At 43.1% G+C, this 21,829-nt stretch overlaps 1 protein-coding gene across 1 annotated transcript in view; it reads left to right on the forward strand.

Moving 5' to 3' along the window:
• Nucleotides 1-21,829, forward strand: part of SLC6A5 (solute carrier family 6 member 5) — a 112,587-nt gene that overhangs the window by 45,177 nt on the left and 45,581 nt on the right. The window contains exons 10-13 of the mRNA XM_053285379.1: nt 252-376; nt 10,464-10,576; nt 12,956-13,087; nt 13,605-13,704. Of these exons, the coding sequence (XP_053141354.1) occupies nt 252-376; nt 10,464-10,576; nt 12,956-13,087; nt 13,605-13,704 (470 nt within the window). The remainder of the gene's footprint in view (nt 1-251; nt 377-10,463; nt 10,577-12,955; nt 13,088-13,604; nt 13,705-21,829) is intronic.

A 21,829-nucleotide genomic window follows, 5' to 3' on the forward strand; every position in this document is an offset into this window, starting at 1 on the left:
CCACTCATGCAAGGAGTCTTCCCATCAGTGGAAGGACTCCTTGTGTGAGCATAATTTTCCCTTTGCAAGTGGAAGACGTTTCCAGCAAAGGAGCACTGTCTGGATGGAGCAAATGTCTGGATGCCATGAATGTGTTTGATTTCCATACTTAGTGTCCAAGCAGGTGTTGAGATTTTACTAATACACCAACTTGTCTATTGTACACTATCACAGCTGTATGGCAATTGTCCTTTATTCTTTTATCCTTTCAGGGACACCTTGATAGTAACTTGCACCAACAGTGCCACAAGCATATTTGCAGGCTTTGTCATATTTTCGGTTATTGGCTTCATGGCAAATGAGCTAAAAGTAGACATTGAAGATGTTGCAGACCAAGGTACAATAGTTTGTTTTTAATAACAACTGGCTTATGAGTCATCCAGAATTGAATAGTGATGTATGTGTGATGATATTTATTGTATGTTGACCTATAAAGACACAGAATGAATATGGGTGTCATTTGGAAGTATATACGCATAATGGAACAATCTGTTTACACTGGAAGGTTTTAAGATGCTAAAGCCACAATCCTAAGCATGTTTATTTGGGAGTAAATCTCTTTGAACTCAGTGGAACTTACTTTTGAATAAACATGTATAGGAACTGCTTTATTCAGGTGAACCGTGCCTGACATCCAGACAAATACTGCAATAGTGCAATGAACAAAGCTGAACACACACAAGAAAGCTGTATAGCTGAGTGAATGGTTAAAGTTGCTCAGTCTCTTGCACTCTTTGTCCTTTTGTGCAAGCAATGTGCTTGCACAAGGACAATAGATAGCTTTGCATAATTCCCTGCAAATATGGGAACGGAGAGGAGGTTTCACAACAGGAAGCATGCCACAGGTTGAACAAATTCATCCTATTGCACTGGCACAACACTTGTCTCAAATGCAAGCCCCCAAGTTAGTGAAACTACCTACCACATCATCCTTACACTATTGCAACATGTTTGTACTAGTGTGCAGTGTTGGTCTGGCCAGTATACGAGCTGGGTTGAAGATTCTTCCAGGACAACAGTTACTTGCTGTTTATACTCCTACTTTCCTAAGCCTAATGACCTTATTCTTGGCCAACACACTAGGTGAAGCAAGCTGCTGATCTAAGCAACAGACAAGCTCCCTGCTCCCTTTAAACCCCATTGCCATGGCATGTGAAAGTGGGGAGACTACATGGCTACAGTGTCTCATTGAACTTCAGCTACTGCTCTCATCAGTCCCAATGGGAGTAGCAGTGGAAGTGCAATGATGTACACCTTAGTAGCCATGGAGCCTCCCTACCTCTGTAAGCCATTGTGGTTTAAAGGGGTTCGGAAGCAGCAACCTTGCCTATCGTTTAGATCCACAGCTTGCTACATAGTACGTAAGTCACTGTTCTGGTGGGCGAGATGAATGATCTTGATAATACACATATGTGTGGTAGCCTTATTCACAGTAAAGCAGGAATAGTTGACCAAATTATGTTTCTAATTGTTTCATGATCCAACTCAGAATTGCTGAAGTAAAACTGCCTTTACGCTAAGCAATTCTGCTTGTATTACATTTTCTTTTGAAAATAATTTCCTCTTTTGCTTTTGCTCATAGAGGCTTTGTCATGGATATGGGTAACTATGAACAAACTCCTGGAATGGAAAGTTCTTTTATAGTTATTTATTTATTTATTTATTTATTTATTCGATTTCTAAACTGCCCTTCCAAAAATGGCTCAGGGCGGTTTACACAGAGAAATAATACATAAATAAAATGGATCCCTCTCCCCAAAGGGCTTACAAACTAAAAAGAAACATAACATAGACACCAGCAACAGTCACTGGAGGTATGTTGCCGCCCCAATTAACTGTTAGAGAAACGGACGCAGGCGGGGGAAAGCGGCAGGAGGGGTAAGTGCACCCTCCCCCACTCTTAAAGTGGCACCCCTGCAGAATTGCCGGTTCTTTGAACCGGTTTGGAGGCCCAAAAGGGGCTTCCAAGTCGGCTCCGTGCATATCCCTACCCCCAGCTGGATGGGCAACAGCTTGCTGTTTGCTCTGCTACTTCTGAAGAAGAAGATGGAGGGGGGAGTGATTAATTTTCACTTTTTGTTTCCACTTCAACTTTGCTATGTCCCTGCTATAAAGCATCTATGTACATGGATGGCCAGCAATAATTTGGAATGCCTTGACATTTTATTTATTTATTTAGCACATTTATATGCCACCCAATACCAAAGTCTCTAGGAGGTTACAACAACAAAATAAAACAAACATTTAACACATGTAAAACATAAAATTTGAAGTTAAAACAATCAATAAAATTCAACTAAGAAACTTCAACTAAAACTTCAACTAAAAAACTTGGATGAAGAGATGTGTCTTCAGTTGATTCCTAAAAACTATCAGGGATGGAGTAGCTCTAATCTCAGCAGGAAATGTATTCCACAGCCCTGGGGCAACTACAGAAAAGGCTCATCTTTGAGTTGCCACCAGACAAGCCGGTGGCATCCTCAGATGAATCTCCCCTGATGATCTTAAGAGGCGGCAGGGTTCATAAAGAAGAAGGTGTTTTCTTAAATACCTTCAGCCCAAGCTACTAAGGGCTTCATAGGTAATAACCAGCATGCTTGCAGCCGTGCTTGCAGCCATGGCTAACAGACCCCTCCCCCCCAAAAATGAGGTTAAGGGAATGCTTGCTAAGGAAGGTGCTCCAGGCCCCTGATCATCTTGGTAGCCCTTTTCTGCACTTTCCCCAGTTCTACAATAACCTCCTTAAGATATGGCCAAAACTGTACGCAGTACAGTACCGTATGCACATTATTGCTCCTTAAGACAAGGAGGCATTCTACCTTCCCTCAGAGAAGCACTTATGATCTCAACCAGACCCTTTCCTTCCTAGAAATTATTAGTATAAGCTATTTTGGGCAAGGGACAAGAGAACAAGTGGTAGGACGCTCTGTTCACATCCTCAGGAGTCACAAACTGAAACCGATCCAATATAACCACATTAGAGGAGTTACTGGATGCCCTCACAAAAGACTCTGCACCATTAGTGGTATCCAGATCGGCACAAATATGATAGATTTTGTCTACCAAAAAAACCCACAACCTCATCCGAAACCTCACAGCAGCTAACTGATGGTTCCAAAGTTGGGGCAGAAGGGGTCCATATAATTGTCCACCACCCTGGACAATTCCACTGGATGTGAACCAGCTGACACAATATGTGCAGCAAAAAATTGCTTCTTTGCCACACATATTGCCAGAGCATAGGTCTTCAATTGTGCTCTGTGCTGTAATCTGTTGGATTTGAGTCGAGTCCTTTTCTGCTTGCACTCTAGTCATCTACCTAGCCATTTCAGCTCCTGCAGTTCTTCTGTAAACCATGGAGCTAATTAGGAGCAGGTCTGAGAAGACGCTTAGGAACGATCTTGTCTACTGCCCTGGTGAGCTCATTATTCCAGTTCTCCACCAGGGCATCAATAGAGTCACTGGCAGAACCAACCATAAAACCTTCCAAGGTTTCTTGGAATTCTGTTGCATCCAGTAGCCTCCTTGGGCGGAGAATCCTAATAGACCCTTCACCTCTGCAGAGGTGACTAGCAGCTGCAAGGTGAGCCTTCACCAGGTGGTGGTCCATCCATGACAATGGGGAAATTATAGGAGTCCTCACCCATGGAACATCTCTCTGGTCAGAGCAAAAAAACCCAAATTGAGTGTGTGGTCCACATCATGTGTTGGTCCTGAGACCACTTGGGAAAGGCCCATAGTTGTCATGGCTGCTATGAACTCCCGAGCTGTACCTGACAACTCAGTCTCAAAGTGGACATTGAAGTCACCCACCACCATAATCCTGGGCGTCTCCAATGCCAACTCTGCAACCAAATCCGACAGATCGGCCAGAGGTGCACTTAAGTAATTTTGGAGCCTGGACTTAAAGGCCTTTGGAGGCCCCACCCCCTGATGGAGCCCCCCACTTCCCCAGCCACTGCAAGTTAAGCATAATCTCCCTACACACACACACACACACACACACACACACACACACACACACACACACACACACACACCATGACAAACACAGTATTTTTAACAAGTGGGTTCTTGAGGGCACAAACAGTAACTGAACTCACAAGAATGTAAGAATATAAAACTGGTATATTTATGCAAATATGCACTAGCAGAAACATTTCAGCACACAACTTAACATATTCCCATCCCACATAATTATTTCCCCACTCCCCCTCTGTCTCTAAAGCACCTGGCACAGATCATAATCACACTCAGCTGCCCGGCCCAGTGCAGGCCAGTGGCAACCATACCACCCAGGGCAGACTTGGGGGCCCCCAGGGGGTGTGGAGGCCCTGGACTTTGGCCCTGAAGTCCAGGGGTAAGAGCACCACTGAGCTCGGCTAGGGATTCTGTTGGGCAGCGGCGTGATTGGTACATCAACAGAAGTCCCAATCTGTTCCTGGTTCCAGGCTCAAGTACACACTCTCTATATAGCCAGGTGCTCTGACAGGGATCCTGGAAAGGAAGATGTCATTATTATAGACCACAGCCACTCCACCTCCCTGCCCACGTCCTCTCACCTGCTCCACAACAGAGTATCCCATAGGGAGAAGCTAAGACTAAACTGGGCCACTAGCCTCCCCCATCCAGGTCTCTGTAATGCATACCAGATCAGCCCCCTCATCTATAATCAAGTCATGGATAATTTCTGATCTATTTTGGACTGACCTGGCATTGCAAAGGACCAAGGTGAGGCTCTGTGGGTAGTTGGCACTACTCCCCAAGGTCAAAGAGCTGACAGGTCAGCTGGAAGGGGAAACAGCTATTAAGTTCTGTTTCCCCTTCCTCTGTAACAGCCTGCTAACCTGCCAATGCTCTTTCTTCCTCATATATCCTTCACCACTGGGATATCTGAGTGTGCTGAGAAAATATACACCCCATCGGTCCATCCCCAGAGAGGCCCTGAGACATCCCTCAGCCAAACCAATGAGAGAGACAGCCTCAACACAGACCACAAAATCCTTTAAAATGTTAACTGCCCCAGCCCTCAATCCCATCACCAAAGGCCAGCCAGGAAGTCCACCACCGGTTGCGCCTTCTAGCAAAAGCTCAACATTACACATATATCCTTTTGAATCCAGATGGAGACAACAACTTGGCTGAAGTGCTTAGAGGGAAATCAGTAACTCTTAAACTGGTTCAGTTACATTGTATTTAAGCCACAATTCCTTGTTCATGTCTGCAAAATAGAACAAAATAGGATGCAAATGACCATGATGTCAAATAAACTGTAACTATCAGAAGAGAGGGCACTATGAGAGAATTTATTCTTTGTCATTTTTGTGCAGCCCCACATAGGGGACTGCTGATATACAGACCAGCCATAGAATCTTCAAGAGCGCTCTCTCTCTTTCTCATAAGCATGGGGCATTTTCTTCCCTCACCCCTGAATTTTGCCATTGGTGCTGGTTAAAAATCCTGTGTCTAATTATTGGTCCAAAATGTTACAACCCACAGGACCTCTCTTAATTGAAAACGTAATTGAGTTTGTCTAAATTAATCTAAGTTATAGATTAACCAGCATGAAACTGCAAAACAACATGGCAAAATAATTGCGTGCTACTGCTTGGCATGAGACAGAAAGTGCAGGACAAGAACAAAATCTATACCTTCAATTTGATAATGTGAGAGAATGGGATATGCAAGTACACTGCTTGAGGGTAAAGGATTAAGTGCCTGGAACGAAAATCCCATAAGCATTCTTTTTCCTAACATCAAATTTTCTCTCTCTTGAGGCATAGCCACTAGAGAGAGTTGCAGAGCAACAGGACTTTTGAGATTCCCATAATGTAAACAACAATTATATTTTGTACATGTCACTTCTATTGTGTAATATCGCCTACATTTCTCAAAGTACACATTTGCCAGCTTCTAAAGTCTTGTTGCAATTCTTCTTTGGTCTCCTGGCGTGCCAACTGACACAATGGTATGATGGCATTTAAACAGTTGCTTAAATTTTGAGTGATTTCTAAGACAAAAAGCACATCTGTTTTTACTCTGATAGTTACAGAAACTGCAGTTGCCATCATGTATGTCCAACTCTTTGCCGTCATAATTCCCGTCTGCCCAATAGAGATTAATTTAGAGGGTCCCTATTGAGGGAAATTTGCAGTTTCATTTTTGTAGAGGGTCATTATCATGGGAGATTTGCAATTTCATTTTCTGCAATTAAATTTTCCCAGAGGGTATGATAAATTCTAGAGACTCATTATTTTGATTCCTTAATTTAATTTTCAAACACAAAAAGCTAGTGCAAACAACCCTCTTATCTATAGTAGTCAAGAAGAAATCTTTAATCAAGAGATGAAAGAGCATGGTCATGAATATATAAGGTCCCCTAAGCCTTCCTACCCTGAAAAACTGCCAGTTAACAGCAGGTTTCAAGGAGAGCTGCGTACTTCACACCACAACAATAAAAATATCTTAAACTAGCAATACTTATACTGTTTGTCAAGGATTTTCTAAACATCTTGTGAAGAATTTACCATTTAACTCTCCTGCTGCTGAACAGAAGCACTCAGCTACTGAGTACTGAGCAAAAGCAAAGTACAGTAAATGAAACATGGGACAGTGAAGTGTGGTCACTTAAAGAGAAACGGCATCCTCTAATCTACAGGGTCTGTAGAACAGAAAAAATGTACGGTAACAGAACAATAAATTTTGTGTTCACAGCCCTATTTGGATATTACGTTGTATGTTAGAACAGGTGTCTGTACATAGGAGTATGTGTGTGTGTGTGTGTGAATGGCTGCACTTCAGCTCTTTTAAAAAGTGAAGCTGTATCCAGGCCCCTTCAAATGAAGAATGCAGATAGGAATTGAAGCATACTGCAGTATGTGGATTGTACAGAACACATGAATAACTGCACATACCTACAGATCTGGATATAAATTGTACGTGCATTGAATATGAAATGTGAATAGAGTTAGTAGTCATCCCTTTGGGCATTTGTTACCATACTGGCTTACATACATGTACACTACCATGCTTTGCTTCTTGTTAGCACACTTGTACACTATCCATGCGTGTGTCTATGCTCTTAGACTGACTTGGGGGAATTTAGCACAAGTGTGCATGGCAAATAGACTGTAGTCTGGACAGGCAACTGCCAATGTCAGAGACTTGGAGATAAGGCTTTTGAAACAAATAAAGTTTATTGATAAAGCAGAGGCACAAATGTGAATGCTGTTGTAGTTGCTCAGGGAGTGAAGGCAGCTCCCAGGGAAGAGATAATGATTGAGGGGGGAGTGAGGGAGTAAAGACTCCAGTGGCCTAATGGTGGTGCACACTGGAATACGGACAGAGGAAGGGAGAGAGATGGGAAAGGAAAAGGGAGAGAGAAAAGAGAAAGATTTAAGAGCAGTTTAATAGTAATACATGTCCGTATCTGCTGTTTTGTGTGTGATGCCAAAGGGATGACTTCCCATCAGAAGAAGATTGGGGATTCCTCGCAAAGGTGTTACTAAAGCAAGGGCAAGGAGATGCACCAAGGCAATGGCACTGCACCATCTCTGTGGCACACCACATGCTCACAGCTAGCAAAGGGAAGCATTGGGGTTCCTAGACAATCAGGTGAAGGGATTCTTGTGCAGCAAGCTCACATAAGGAACGGCCCAAATTTTAATTGTTTTGATAGTTTAATTGTTTTTTAAGATGTTCTTAAATTGGTGTTTATATTTGTATTTCTGTTTTAATTGTTTTTAAGGATTTCTGTTTTTAATTGTAAACTGCCCTGAGCCAGCTCGAAAGGGCAATATAAAAATCAGATGGATAAATAAATAAATAAATAAATAAATAAGCACAGGGATGGTCAACAGCAGGCCCACACAAGGAGTGACTCAAAGACTCTAGGTTCCAAGATAAACTGAATACACCAGATTGATTTATGGACATCCGTATAAGGAATGTTCAAGAATAGATATTTAAGCTCAGCAATTCTGAACCCCTCAATCTAGTGTTACTTGGGGCTCCGCAGCCCAGTAATTCTCCTTAGAAGGAAAGGGCTTGAGTACACAGTGAGAACTTGGCTGGGTAGGCTCTGGGGCAGTAGAAGGCAGCTTGTTCCACTGGACTCCTACAATCGAAACAACAAACACAATTCCTAGGAACCTTGGGACAAGACCTTTTATAAGTCCTTTCAGACCTGGGCGGTTTCCAGATTATATGCTGCAACAGTTTCGCTATGTTTCTACTAAGTGTGCTTCCATATTGCCTTCGTTACGACATCACTTTCAGTAAGGTTCTGTCCAAATTTCATTACAGAAAAGGAGCAGTATTTCTGCATTGTAGGAGGGTTGCAATGATGTTTCAGCAGTGTAAGTGGCATGGTGTGGATAGTTCATTTAGCGCGGGGGGGGGGGAATCTGTCCATATTGCCCCTTCCTGCTTCGATTTTATGTTTATCTTTTTGGATTATATTTTATTTCTTATTATTTCTTAATTTCCCCCCATATTTTTCATGTTGCAAAGAGGAAGGAGCAGGTGGGTGAGTGGCCACCCCTCTTCGCTGCCCTCTGGAGTGCTTCCCCCTCCTGCCTCCCCAGAGCTCAGGGAGAGTGTCAGGTGGCGGCTCTTCTGAGCTCACTGCAAGCGAAGGTGGCAGTGGTGGCAGCTGTTTGCAAGGAGGCTCCTTTGCAAGGAGGAAGAGCCTTAACAGCTAGTCTGAGAGGCTCTGCATGGGCTTGCTTTGCAAACTGCTTTGGGGTGGGGGGGCAAAGCAAGGACAGCTGCATCAACTTCCCCACCACCACCCTCTTATTCCAAATCCACCCAATCCCCAACTCCCCTGATGTTTACTTAGGGGCCCTCTCCACCATTGTTTTTTATTTGTTTGTTTGTTTTGCTGGAGCGCTTGCGCAAGGGTGTAACACTGCAATTAATTTTTTTTTGTTTTGGAATGGCACTTTCTCCTTGGCTTTGCACAAGGCAGCCAAAAATCTTTTTTTTTTAATTTTAAGTTTGTCATGTCATTCCTGCCCCATTACCCCATTGGCCCAAAGTGGAGCAGGAGGACGGGGCAGATAATGCGGTTCAAGGATAATATGGACACCCCCTTCTGGAAACCACATTGCAGTGGACAGCAATATGAATGGCCACCAGCCTTTGATGGTTTAAAGCATCTCCAGCCTCAAACTTTGTGTTGCATCTGACTTTATTAAGAATTAACTTAACCCGTGCAGAACATCTGCGTGATACTATTTGATTGCTTCCCTCACCATCTGCCACGGCCCCCCTCACCTCAGAGATTTCTCCACCCTCATCTGAGCTGCCGTCCTCCTCCTCCTCCATCCCTTTGCTTCAATACCCCTCACCCCTCTCTGTTGCGGCTGCAGCGTTGCTGGAGCCTGTTGACCAAGCTGCAGCCCCCTATCCCCAGAGACCCAGAGACCTCCACACCCTCACCCAAAACTCACTCCTTCTCCTCCCCACAGCAGCAGCAGCAGCAGTTGACAGGCCCTTTCTTGCTGCTGCCACCGCCATGGCCGCTCGTTCCCCTCAGGCTGCTGACAGGCTCAGGCCCATCCTTTGCCCTTTCTTCTTTCTCTCTGCCCCTCCCTTCTCTCTCTCTCTTTCTCTCTCCTCCACTCACTCTTCCCCTCTGTCTTTCTTCCCCTCCCCCTCTTCCTGAGTTAATAGATCTTGTTTATCTTGTTTCCTCATCTAATTCATACAATGGCAGCCTCCTTCTCCTCCTTCTCCCTCTTCTTCTAACCAGTAACAGTTGCATTCCAACTGACCTTAACCATCACAGGCTCCTCCTCTCTATCTACATATGGAATCTTCATTGCCCAATCACCATGGTGCCACAGGCTCCTCCCCCCATCTGCATATGGAATCTCCACTGCCCAATCAGGTGCTTCTGTTTGCGAACTCTCACGAGAGCTGCCACACACAGGATTAGCCACGGGTATGCTTTAGAGAATTAGATAGATGGATAGATGGATAGATAGATGAGACTCAGTTGGGATGCATCACATTTTACTAGACAGCTTTTGCACTGTTCAATCTTTGCTCAGCTCTGGTGTCTGACTCAAGTAGAAGGTCTGTGATCCGTTTCAATTGCTTTCTGTAGGAAGTCAGAGTTTCTCAAAGAGGAAGACAGTCGGGGAAGTGGCAATCTACAAATAATGTAGGCACTGAACAAAGTAGCAACTGAAATCTAAATCTTTTTATCTGTAAATTCAGCTGCAAATAACTTCATTGTGCATGGTGGCAGAAGGTAGTGCTCATTGAGTCCTACTACAAATATCCAATACTGGAACTTCTCTACATTTTTTTCCAGTTACTTCTTGTTGTTGTTTTTAAAGTGTTTAATGTATTTAACAAAATCCATGATGTATAATTATGATCAAATATTATAAATATCTACTTTCCCCCTCTAGGTCCTGGGATTGCCTTTGTGGTATATCCTGAAGCCTTAACCAGGCTTCCCCTTTCACCGTTTTGGGCTATAATCTTCTTCCTGATGCTTCTTACTCTAGGCTTGGACACCATGGTAAACCTGGTTTTTTTTACCCATCTTACTGTTCTCCACTACAGAACCTGTGCCTATATCTTAGATTAAATGTTTAATCCCGTTGGTGCAGCTTAGAAGATACCTAAACACATCCAAGGTTTTCAGGCAAAAGAAGCATACAAAATCTATTTTGAGATTAACAAAGTGTCGTAAATGTAATCTCCATGCACAATTGGTAGCAGCAGGAACTATACTGAAGCTGACTATCAAACTGTCAAGTTATTAAGCTGCAACAGGAAGAAAATCAGCCAGACCTGCAGGAAAGTGACCTAATTGCTGTGATGAGACCTGAACCAAAGTCAAAGCTAGAGTTTTTGGTCTAAGGAATAATATTTGCAGGGCAGGAGTAGACATGAAGGTATGGCAAGAGTCAGAAGACAAGGTTGGATCAAACTTGTCTAAGAGATCAAACTTGTCACAATCAAAAACTATGTTCTACCAGGGTTTGGGATCTGTGCACGCTCCCAGTTTTTGGTTGTGTGGAGGCAAGTAGGAGGAAAACCTAGGTAGAAGTGATTGTGTGGAAGCAAGATAGGAGGAAAAGCTTCCCAACACACACAGGTCCCAAACCTGGGTAGAACACAGGTGATGATTGTGTGAATGACCTCTAAATCAGACAAAGCAGGAGCAAGGAGGCATATGAGCATGAAGTGAACTGTTGCCTAGCAAGAGCTGGAGATGACCTATAAGCATATAGAGTCACCAGAGGTCAAGAAGAACAAGGCTGGGGTCATGGTGGAAGTGGGGAAAGAACCTTGAAATAATGCCCATTATTGTTTAGGCAGCTTATATGATGAAAACAGGTACATTTTATGCAATGTCTCAGTTGGAGCCTAACTGGATTTTTCCTCTATTACTTGGATTCAGATCAGTTTCAGGAGTTAGCATCACTGGGTAGCTGCCCAGACCCTTCAGAAGGCTTCCTTATACCACCTCTGAGCCCATAGCCTTTACGTGGTGGCGATGGTCAGTGTTCCCTCTAACAGAAAATCCCAGATGTTGTTGACTGCAACTCCTAGCATCTTCAGCCAAAGCCCACTACAGCTAGGGATTCTGGGAGCTGTAGTGAACAAAATCTAGGATTCACTCTTACAGGGAACACTGGTGATGGTGGATAACTCTGTCAGGGTGCATAGAAGGCAGTTTGCAGGGGGGCTCCTATAACCTGGAGCCAGCCCTACTTGGATTAATTTCACCACCACCCAAATGTTATCATTTGTAGAGGTGGATGGCTCTTGTGAATGAGCCAGGAACATAATTCTTCTGGAAACACTTGGTGAGTACAGCTTCATGCTCTGGGCTTACAGTCAGGATTGGGTCTGGATTTCTGACCTTTTATGGAACCCTTCTTTATGTAGGCCCCGAAAGAGTCGCTTTGGCATCACTACCACATGAATGCTATGACACAGAGGTGGTCTCAGGGATTATGAGTAGGCCCTTCCTGCTATTATGGATAATATCTCCTTGAATATTACCTTTCACACTGCAGCCCATTTTCAATTTTCAAATTCTGCTTTATTGTAACACTACAGTTCTTCATACAATATACTCCAGTACCACAAGTATATGTTTGCCTCAACAGATTAAGCATGGAGAACTTTTCCTTTACACTGAACTTAATTTTCCAAACTCTTTAGCTCCATTCAGGCATTACAAAAGCTGGGGGTATTGTATTCACATACAGCATCCTCAAGAGCTCATTCTGAAACTTCGCATCTGTGCTGAATGATGTGCTCAGAAACCCATCCACCCTGCAACTTTCTATGGTTACAGTATTGGTCCATAGGGACAAATACTGTCCTTGTGAGCAGATTCTTCTTGTGATTCAGAACACTTGGGCACCCAGTATTCTGCATCAGGGGAAGAATTTCTCCACAAATACTGCAGTTGTGAACAGCAGGCGGCGTGGGGCTTCTGAGCAGGCCAGTATAGGGTTGAAGTCAGAGCACAATCTTGGAGATGCTGTGAGTACAGTGTCTCCAGTTTTTATCACACCAGGATTTCTGTGCATATTGACTTTTTTGTGCCTTTTTAAATTTTTAACCTTCCTCTGTAGCCTATAGCCTGAGAAATTTGAACACTTTCCCTGAAAGATTCATTATATTGTGCAGCCTTGTTTGTTCCTATTCTTTTAACGCTATAATCTCATGGTGTGAGTTGATCTGTAAGTAACAGGGTTTGGAAATGTGTATTAAGGTGGAAGAGTGAACTTCGTGATCTTCAAAGAGCTTATAACCCAAAGCTTCAGTTTTCTGAAAGTGATTTTAGCAAGCAATATTGGATATGCCTTCATTTTTTCAGTCAAAATTTGTTTGGGTATGATGTTTTACTTGTTTTTTCTTCATCTATGTCCTCCAGTTTGCCACTATTGAGACGATAGTGACATCAGTTTCTGATGAATTTCCAAAGTACTTACGTACTCACAAGCCTCTGTTCACTCTCGGATGCTGTGTTTCCTTTTTCATCATGGGCTTTCCTATGATTACTCAGGTAAAAGCATCATTGTCCGAGCATCAGTTTGTACATCTTATATACTGTCTGTTTTCCCAGTGGATTAAGAACTGATCCTTCAATTGCTAGCAACAGCTCCAAGTAGATTTGGGTGTGAAAGGTAATTCTGCAGGATTTGACAAAATTGCAAGAGATTATCTGGCATGTAGACAAAATAAGGCCAACATTCTCTGCAGTTCTGTGAAGGTGGAACAAGAGCTGCATGACCTTCAGGAACAAATTTCTACAAACCAACAGGGGTTTGTGTGGGGAAGGGAACAAAGCAAAAATGGCATCCCCATCCTTGTGTGCTGTAATGTGTATAAACTCAGATTCCAATGGGAAAAACTATCTCATATTTCCAGCTCAGTAGAACTCAGAGAATGTTTCTAAAGTGTGGGAATGACAAAGTAGCAGTAACCCGTCCAAGTCTGTCCGATTCTGATTACTCAGTTGTGTTCCTGTAAGCTACAGATGTTTTGCTATTTCTACTAGTAATGACTTCTTTTCATTTTAGGGTGGGATGTACATGTTGCAGCTTGTGGATACCTATGCAGCATCTTACTCTCTTGTTATAATAGCCATCTTTGAACTGGTTGGAATTTCATACATTTATGGTAAGAAAAATATGTATTATGTGTTGACCACACAATGATGTGAAAATGTGATGAGTGACACAAAGCCTCTTTTTTTTAGAAATGAAAAACACTATCATGATTTCAGAATATAAATTAAGGAATAGTTGATGACTGTTTCCCCTGCCATTTTGTTTCTCTGGAATTCCAATCAGATTTTTAAAAAGTGTTTGTTTCTGTCAACACAGTTGAACTGGTAACATAACTAAATGATTTGCTAGTGATAGCAATTATTACTCTGGGGTGTTGAGTTAATAGTGATAAAAACATGTAAACATAATTGTCAAGCATCTCAACTGACATAAATTTTGTGCAGTCCACAAATACAGTTTTACAGCAGCCTAGGCTGAGACTCAGAGAACAGCTTAAGTAAGATAAAACATTCATGCACTAATGTGTAAACCAAAGTACAAAGAATATAAAGAATCTGGCCTTGGAAACTGGTAACCATTGATTCAGCCTTAACCCCCACCTTTATTTTTAGAAATGGAAAATATTCATAAGAAAGCTAACCTTTGACTATGTCCAGTCTATAGCACATACCTTTTGTAATTGAGAACATCTATCATAAACTGGGATGAAGGGAATTTTTGTATTTTATTTCATTTTATGTACTTATTTATTTATTTATTTATTTATTCATTCACTTAACACACTTCTATACGGCCCCAAACTCACGTCTCTGGGTGGTTTATAACAAGCAAACAAAAAGTTAAAACATTAGTTAAAATAAATACCAAAAAACCCAAACTTAAAACAGTAGTTAAAACCAAATAAATGACATAGTAAAAGTTAAAACATTACAACAATTTAAATTTTTAAAACATTTTAAGACGATGATAAAACTGTTAAAATAATATTTAATTAAAAGCCTCGGTGAATAGGTGCATCTTTAAAGACTTTATGGAAATGTCTGGACCAAGTCCTTCCTTTCTCACAGGATGAAACAAGATGCAACTTCTTAACAGCTGCCCATAGGCAAGACAAACTGTATGAGGTGAAGGTGCTTGGTCTGTGACCCGGGCATCTGCCAGGGTTGCGGGAGGAGCAGGCAAAGCAAAGATAAGAGCTACCAGAGAATAAAACAGGGTACTAGAGCAAGACTGGCATCAGGAGCCAGAGAGAAGGGATGGAGCAAGGGACTTGAACAGAAGGTTATCTGCCCCACAGACCTTCAAGGATGAGCTATTCTACCAGTGAAGGTCTGGATGCTCAGGGTTGTTTTAGGAGCAGGAATCTTTTGCCTTTTTGAGGACTTTGGCCCTGATCCAAGGCATGTGTCTACACTGCCTTCCTCTTCCTCCTGAGAAGGCACATTGCAAGGGAGAGCTCAGGCAGTCAGGCAAGTATTCATTTGCTAGTTTTGTATGTCAGAACAGACTCAATGCCACTGCTGCCCTTGGAATCCCAGGGGTGATTGGAGAGGGGCCTGAAGCAAATCCCAGGGTCCAGATTTCCCAACATATTAGACTCCTCCTACAGATCTAACTCTGACTGTTTTTCTGAGGTTTACTGCAGGATCATGATCAACACCTGGAGTCAGCTTCTCTTCCTACCAGTGAAAGTTCCTTCAGAGTCCAGGTCTGGCTGGGTCCTGACATGCTGGACTTTGTGTTGATGAAGGATGACTTTGAAGGCCTGAAGGCTGAAATTTTCAGATGAACAACATTTGAAATTGTTCCTGTGGAAGCACTGAGAATGTTGTTCATACCACAAATACAGTACATAATTTGGCAATTGCAGCCCTTTTATATTTCAGACTCTCACTTGTCTATTTCCATTTATTTAGTCCCTTAAGTCACATGAGTTTTCTGCATGTTAATATGGCATCAGCACAACCAGTCCACTCGCATCTGAGTTTTCATGTCCATAGGCTATGATGTTTCATGGCCACAAACTATGATGTCCAGGCAGGATTGTGCCACATCATTTCTGATGAAAGCATGGCCTTTTCTGCATTTGTATCTGGCATCTCACATAAGTGGAACAGATAAAATGAGATCTTTGAGTGGATATCACAACATCCTGCTGTAAACCCTTCCTCTTATAAACCTATTTGGGTTTTCCACTACTGTTATCTATGTTGCAGCTCAGAAATTCCTTTTTGTAGTAAAGTCCTATTTTGTCACACACCATTCAGGCTAACAGAATGTCTGGGTGCCAAACAGGCAAGTGTTATATAAACTGCATCAACCAACTGTCTCATTAGCTAGAGCCAGTCAGTCGAGTTTATTAATTGTTTTTGCTTTCACAAATAAATTTCAAAATAGACACTATTGGAACTTGAAAACCTATAGAAAGAGTCCATGTTCATGCCCAGTTATTCTAACCATGGACAGTGTTAGCAGGACAAATGCAATTGCCCACCCACAACCAAAGAATACAGTAAAAAAAATATTCTGAAGTGAAAATAAAAAAGCAACATATTTGCAAATGTTATATACAATTTCTGTGCCCATCATTATCTTGATCTGAGGCAGGCTAGGTTTGGATAGGCAAGAAAGTTAATCTTTTGGCATATATCACTGCCCAGTGCCCAGAGGTAAGTGACACCCAAAAGCATTATGGGTAAAGAAACAAATGTAACCATGTGGTGGCTGTTTACACTTCTTTGTAAGCTCATTCCCATAATCAAAGGACTGTCCTTCCAGTCCTATGAGGAAGCTGTTCCCAGGACCATCCAATCTGGTTGAGTGGATAACCTTCCCCCAGAAATACACACACACACACACACACACATACACACCTACCTTGTAGCTCTTGCTCTTTTAGGATAAGCAATCCCCCTGATCTATTGGCATTATCAGGAAGGCTGCATATACTGAGGAAGACAGCAGGGCAGCAGCAAGAGGTCAAGAAACCTTATGTTTGATATGAGACATGGATGGAGTAGCCAGGCAAAGAAATAACGGGTCTATTGCACCACTTCTGCCTCCATATTCAAGGTGAATGAGTGTGTGAGAGAGTGAATGACAGGCGAGAAACAAAACTCATGAATGAATGAGATATCTGTTAGAGAATAGGAATCCATTCCTGGATTCCAAAAAGTGCTCTGTTGCCACTTTTCCTACTCCTTTCCTTCTTCACTTAAAGCACCATCCTTAAAATACATTTGCATAAATCCAATCATCTGTTTTAGGTCTGCAATAGACACCCATTTAATTTAGCTTTTCTGGTTGTTCTGCATGTGTATTCCTTTGCACTAGTGGACTTCCTCTCTTCACAGTAATAAATGGACTAGTCATAAGCACATTTGAGCATACGTAGGTCTCTGGAGAACACTGCAATCCAGAGTCCTGCACATTCGTGGGGTTACCATAACCAGTTATGACAGATGATGCTCTCTGACTACATGGAATTATTTCTTTTGTAGCCAGCCCTGCCCTGGATTATGTGACTGAATTATAACCATACTGCCAATAGGTAGGAATGTAAAGAAAGAAATGTGTGTTTGGGAAGTCTGTAGGCAAGATGGTAAAGCCAGGAAGCAAAGAGGACAGAAAGAGGCAATTTGGTCAATATCTGAAAGGTGATGCGCTCAAATGAGGAGTCAAGCTTTGTAAGTCCAAGTGAAATACTCCTGGCACCTGATCCCTGCTGAATGGGTAGCAGCAACACCATGTTTTGCTGTCTCCAGTGATGATGCTGTAGAACAGCAGAGAGCAAGCCAGCAGCACCCTCCTCTGTCAGGCAACAACAGTGGCACAGAAAAGGTAAGATGTCTGGGTCCCTCTGTCAGAATCTCTGTTTGGAGACTGAAAGAGAAATGAAGCATCCAGATAAATGAGGATCTACTACTAGTTAAGAAAGAGGATTTCACCCTTTCACCCTCTAATACAGTGCCAGTGGGTTAGTACCCAATTCCTTATCATTCATATTGGAAGAGAAACCAGATCATGTCTGGAAACCAATTGATGCTCATAACCTGTTTCCATGGAAACCAATGGAAGCCATATGTGCCCTCATCCAAGAGAAGGATTTAGAACTAAATAAGCTGCTGGCAGAGCTCTGAGTCAGAAATGGGGACTATTTGTAACAGGACTGTATAGCCTGTAGATTTGTGGTGGAGTGGTTTTTCTGCCTGTACCTTTTAACATGAGTGACTGCAATATCCCAAATTGCTGCACCAGATGTTGTTTATGAAATGGGTGATTGCATACTGCTGTATGTCTCAAGAAGGAAGCATTAAAGTGTCAGGCTTCTCTCTTTACATCTTCCTGTTTGACTTACTGTAAATGAATTGAATACTCACTGGATATATTGCCAGACATTTCAACGTTAAGGCCTGCTTATAAGATTTGTATTGCCCCTTTGTGCTATTTTATTGTAATAGAAACATATTACAGACCTATCTGGAAGTGGGAAGAATTCTCATAAAACGGCATCTTTACAAGCTGTAAGAAGAAATTTGTGCTTAGAAAGGATACAAACTGTCTTTCTGCCTCAAATGGAGGGTTCCTGAAAGTCTTCCTATGCTATCCATTTCTCCCAACATGGTTAAGCTATAGCTGAGAGTGAACTATAAAAAGCCCTGACCTCTCTTGGAGGCAGTTCACACGATGGGGTGAAATCGGGCTAGCGGAGCTAGCCCGATTTTGCCCCATCGTGTGAATCACCGGGAGTGGTCCGCAAACCTGCTTTTAAAGATTGTGAGTACATAGGAACATAGGAAGCTGCCATATACTGAGTCAGACCATACGTCCATCTCGCTCAGTATTGTCTACACAGACTGGCAACGGCTTCTCCAAGGTTGCAGGCAGGAATCACTCTCAGCCCTATCTTGGAGAAGCCAGGGAGGGAACTTGGAGCCTAGATGCTCTTCCCAGAGCAGCTCCATCCCCTAAGGGGAATATCTTACAGTGCTAACACTTCTAGTCTCCCTTTCATATGCAACCAAGGCAGACACTGCTTAACTTAAGGGGACAAGTCATGCTTGCTACCACAAGACCAGCTCTCTTCCCTCTGCTCCATGCCACAGTTACTCACAAGTAGATCCCGGAGGGGAGGCAAAAAGCCGCCTCCCCGCTCCAGGAGTCTCCCCAGTATGCCCTGCGCACTTGTGCAGGGCATACTGGAACTTCCAGGGGCCGCATGGCCCCCGAGCTCCCCAGCCCCCACCAGCTCCTTCACAGAGCCAGCAATCGTGTGGGCGGCTGATCCGCTCTGATCATGAGCAGGGAGAGAGGGCTCAGCTCGCTCTCCCCGCTCACTCTTATGAACCGGGTCTCACTGATCGTGAGACCCAGCTCTTGGTTTGTTTACAATTTAAAGTGGTGAAATGAAGAAGTTGAAAGAGAGGCAAAAGGGGCTCCCTACTTTTGCTTTGATCCTGATAGCATGGTTGTTATCTCTGTTAGGTGGATTTCACCTTTCCATAAAGAGACCCAGAGAGCTGTGCATGATTCAAAATAGTCAGAAAAGACATGCTACTATTGCTCTCATTGACCTCTTGTCTTGTTGCCTCCAGATTTCTGGACCATGAGATTCACTCCTGCTGTGCGGACTTTCTCTTTTCCAACTCTGCTCTTGAGCCTCTGTACTGCACTGAAACTGTTTAGTTCAGAGATTGTCTTCTCACAAAATCCAAAGGGCTCTCTTGTTGTCCCCCTTGACTCTGTTTGTCTGTAGTACAGTGGAGTATATTCTCCACAACTCCCTCCCATGTCTATAACTGTGGTCTTCTGTCTGTCAGATTGCTTGTTCAGTGTTCCTTCTCTGGGAAACTCCTGCTCTTCTCTTCTCTTTTAAATTTCCTCAGATTCTTCCCATCCTTTGTCCCCTACATTGTCTCCTTGAGTGATCACAACACATTTTGTAGCTTTCAGTACCACTGATGTGCTGTTGATGCACAGCTGAACCTTTCTATCTCAGTCTTGAATTTCTGCATACTTGTGATATAGTTACTTGAATGTCTTAGTACTGCATCAAACACAAGATTGCTTACCTTTCCTTCTCAGCCCTCTTTCCTTGATCATTATCAACATCACTGTTCACCACTGCAAGCTTCTGAGGCATAGAGATTGTTCATGTACTCAGTAATATGCCATGGACACTACTGATGCTGAAATTATTATTACACTAGCTGAAATATTCAGAAATTCTTGGTTTGTAGACAGAATTGTTATTGTAGGATAATAGCCTGCAACTGAATCTTGGTTGGGTACTAAACCTCTAACTTTCCCCACTTATTTGTTTGTTTGTTTGTTTAACACATTTTTATACCGCCCAAAATGGAAGTTCTCTGGGCAGTATACAAGAAGACAATAAAAACAACCAATAGAAAGATTAAAGCATTCCAACAATTAAAATTTAAAATGTTAAAACTATTAAAACACAATTAAAACAATATCTAATTAAAAGCCTGGGTGAACAAATGCGTCTTGACTGCCCTTTTAAAAGTTGTAAAAGATGGGGAGGCTCTTATTCCAGCAGGAAGTGTGTTCCAAAGACTCGGGGCAGCAATGGAAAAGGCCTGTCCCCGAGTAGCCACCAGATGAGTGGCAACTGCAGATGAACCTCTCCAGATGATCTCAATGGGTGGTGTGGTTCATAGCAAAGAAAACATTCTTTTAGATACCCAGGGCCCAAGCTGTTTAGGGCTTTATAGGTTATAACCAAAACCTTGTACTTTGCCCAGAAACTTATTGGCAGCCAGTGTAGATCTTTTAAGATAGGAGTGATATGGTCTCTCCGAGATGACCCAGAGACCAACCTGGCTGCTGCATTCTGGACCAACTGTAGTTTCCAGACTATGAACAAAGGCAGCCCCACATAGAGCGCATTGCAGTAGTCAAGTCTGGAGGTGACCAGCAAATGTACTAGTGTTCTGAGGTCATTTATCTCAAGAAACAGAAGCAGCTGGCATATCAGCCGAAGCTGATAAAAGACACTTCTGGCCACTGCCTCAACCTGGGACACCAGGGAGAGTTTTGTGTCCAGAAGCACCCCCAGACTGCATTCTTGTTCCTTCTGGGGAAGTGTGACTCCATCCAGAACAGGCAGATCAAAATCATCTCCTGAGTTCCGACCCCGCTTAATTAGTACCTCCGTCTTATCTGGATTCAGCCTCATCCTGTTACCTCTCATCCAGCCCATCACTGCCTCCAGGCAGGCATTTAGGGAGGTTATGCCTTCTCCTGATGATGTTGACATGGAGAAAATGATTTGGGTGTCATCAGCATACTGATAACACCCTGCACCAAATTTCCTGATGATCTCTCCCAGGGGTTTCATGTAGATGTTAAACAACATCGGAGACAATATGGAACCCCGAGGGGCACCATACCGAAGTTCAGTTTTTGAAGAACAACAGTCCCCGAGGGACACCATCTGGAATCTGCCCGTGAGGTAGGAGTGGAACCACTGCAGAGCAGTACCTCCCACGCCCAACCCCCTCAGACACTCCAGAAGGATACTATGGTCAATAGTATCAAAAACTGCCGAGAGTTCCAAAAGGACCAACAGAGTCACACTTCCTCTGTCAATTGCCAATTGCAGATCATCCATCAGGCCAACCAAGGTAGTCTCCACCCCACAGCCCACCCAAAAGCCAGTCTGAAACGGATCTAGATAATCAGTTTCATCCAAGACTGCCTGGAGTTGGGAGGCCACCACCCTCTCAATTACCTTGCCCATCCACGGAAGGTTCGAGACAGGCCTATAGTTGCTCAACTCGAGGAATCCAAGGCAGGCTTCTTCAGAAGTGGTCTAATAATTGCCTCCTTAAGAAAAGGAGGCATCCTGCCCTCCCTCAGAGAAGCATATATGATCTCTACTAGGCCTTCCACAACAGCCTCCCTGCCAGATAGTGTTAGCCATGTCGGGCAAGGGTCAAGAGAACAGGTGGTAGGCCGCATCTCTCCAAGCAGCTTGTCCACATCCTCATGAGTCACAAACTGAAACTGATCCAGCCTAACCATATAAGAAGAGTCGCTGGACACCTCTGATTCAGACCCTGCAGTAATTGTGGGGTCTAAATCCAAGTTGGCCCGAATACGAGAGATTTTATCCACAAAAAAATCATTAAACACATAACAGCGGGTAAGAGATGGTTCCAAATTTTGATCCAAGGGAGGAGGGGCACTCACTAGCCCTCTCACAACCCTGA

Source organism: Hemicordylus capensis, chromosome 1, assembly GCF_027244095.1.
Source record: "Hemicordylus capensis ecotype Gifberg chromosome 1, rHemCap1.1.pri, whole genome shotgun sequence".
Classification (NCBI taxonomy): Eukaryota; Metazoa; Chordata; class Lepidosauria; order Squamata; family Cordylidae; genus Hemicordylus; species Hemicordylus capensis.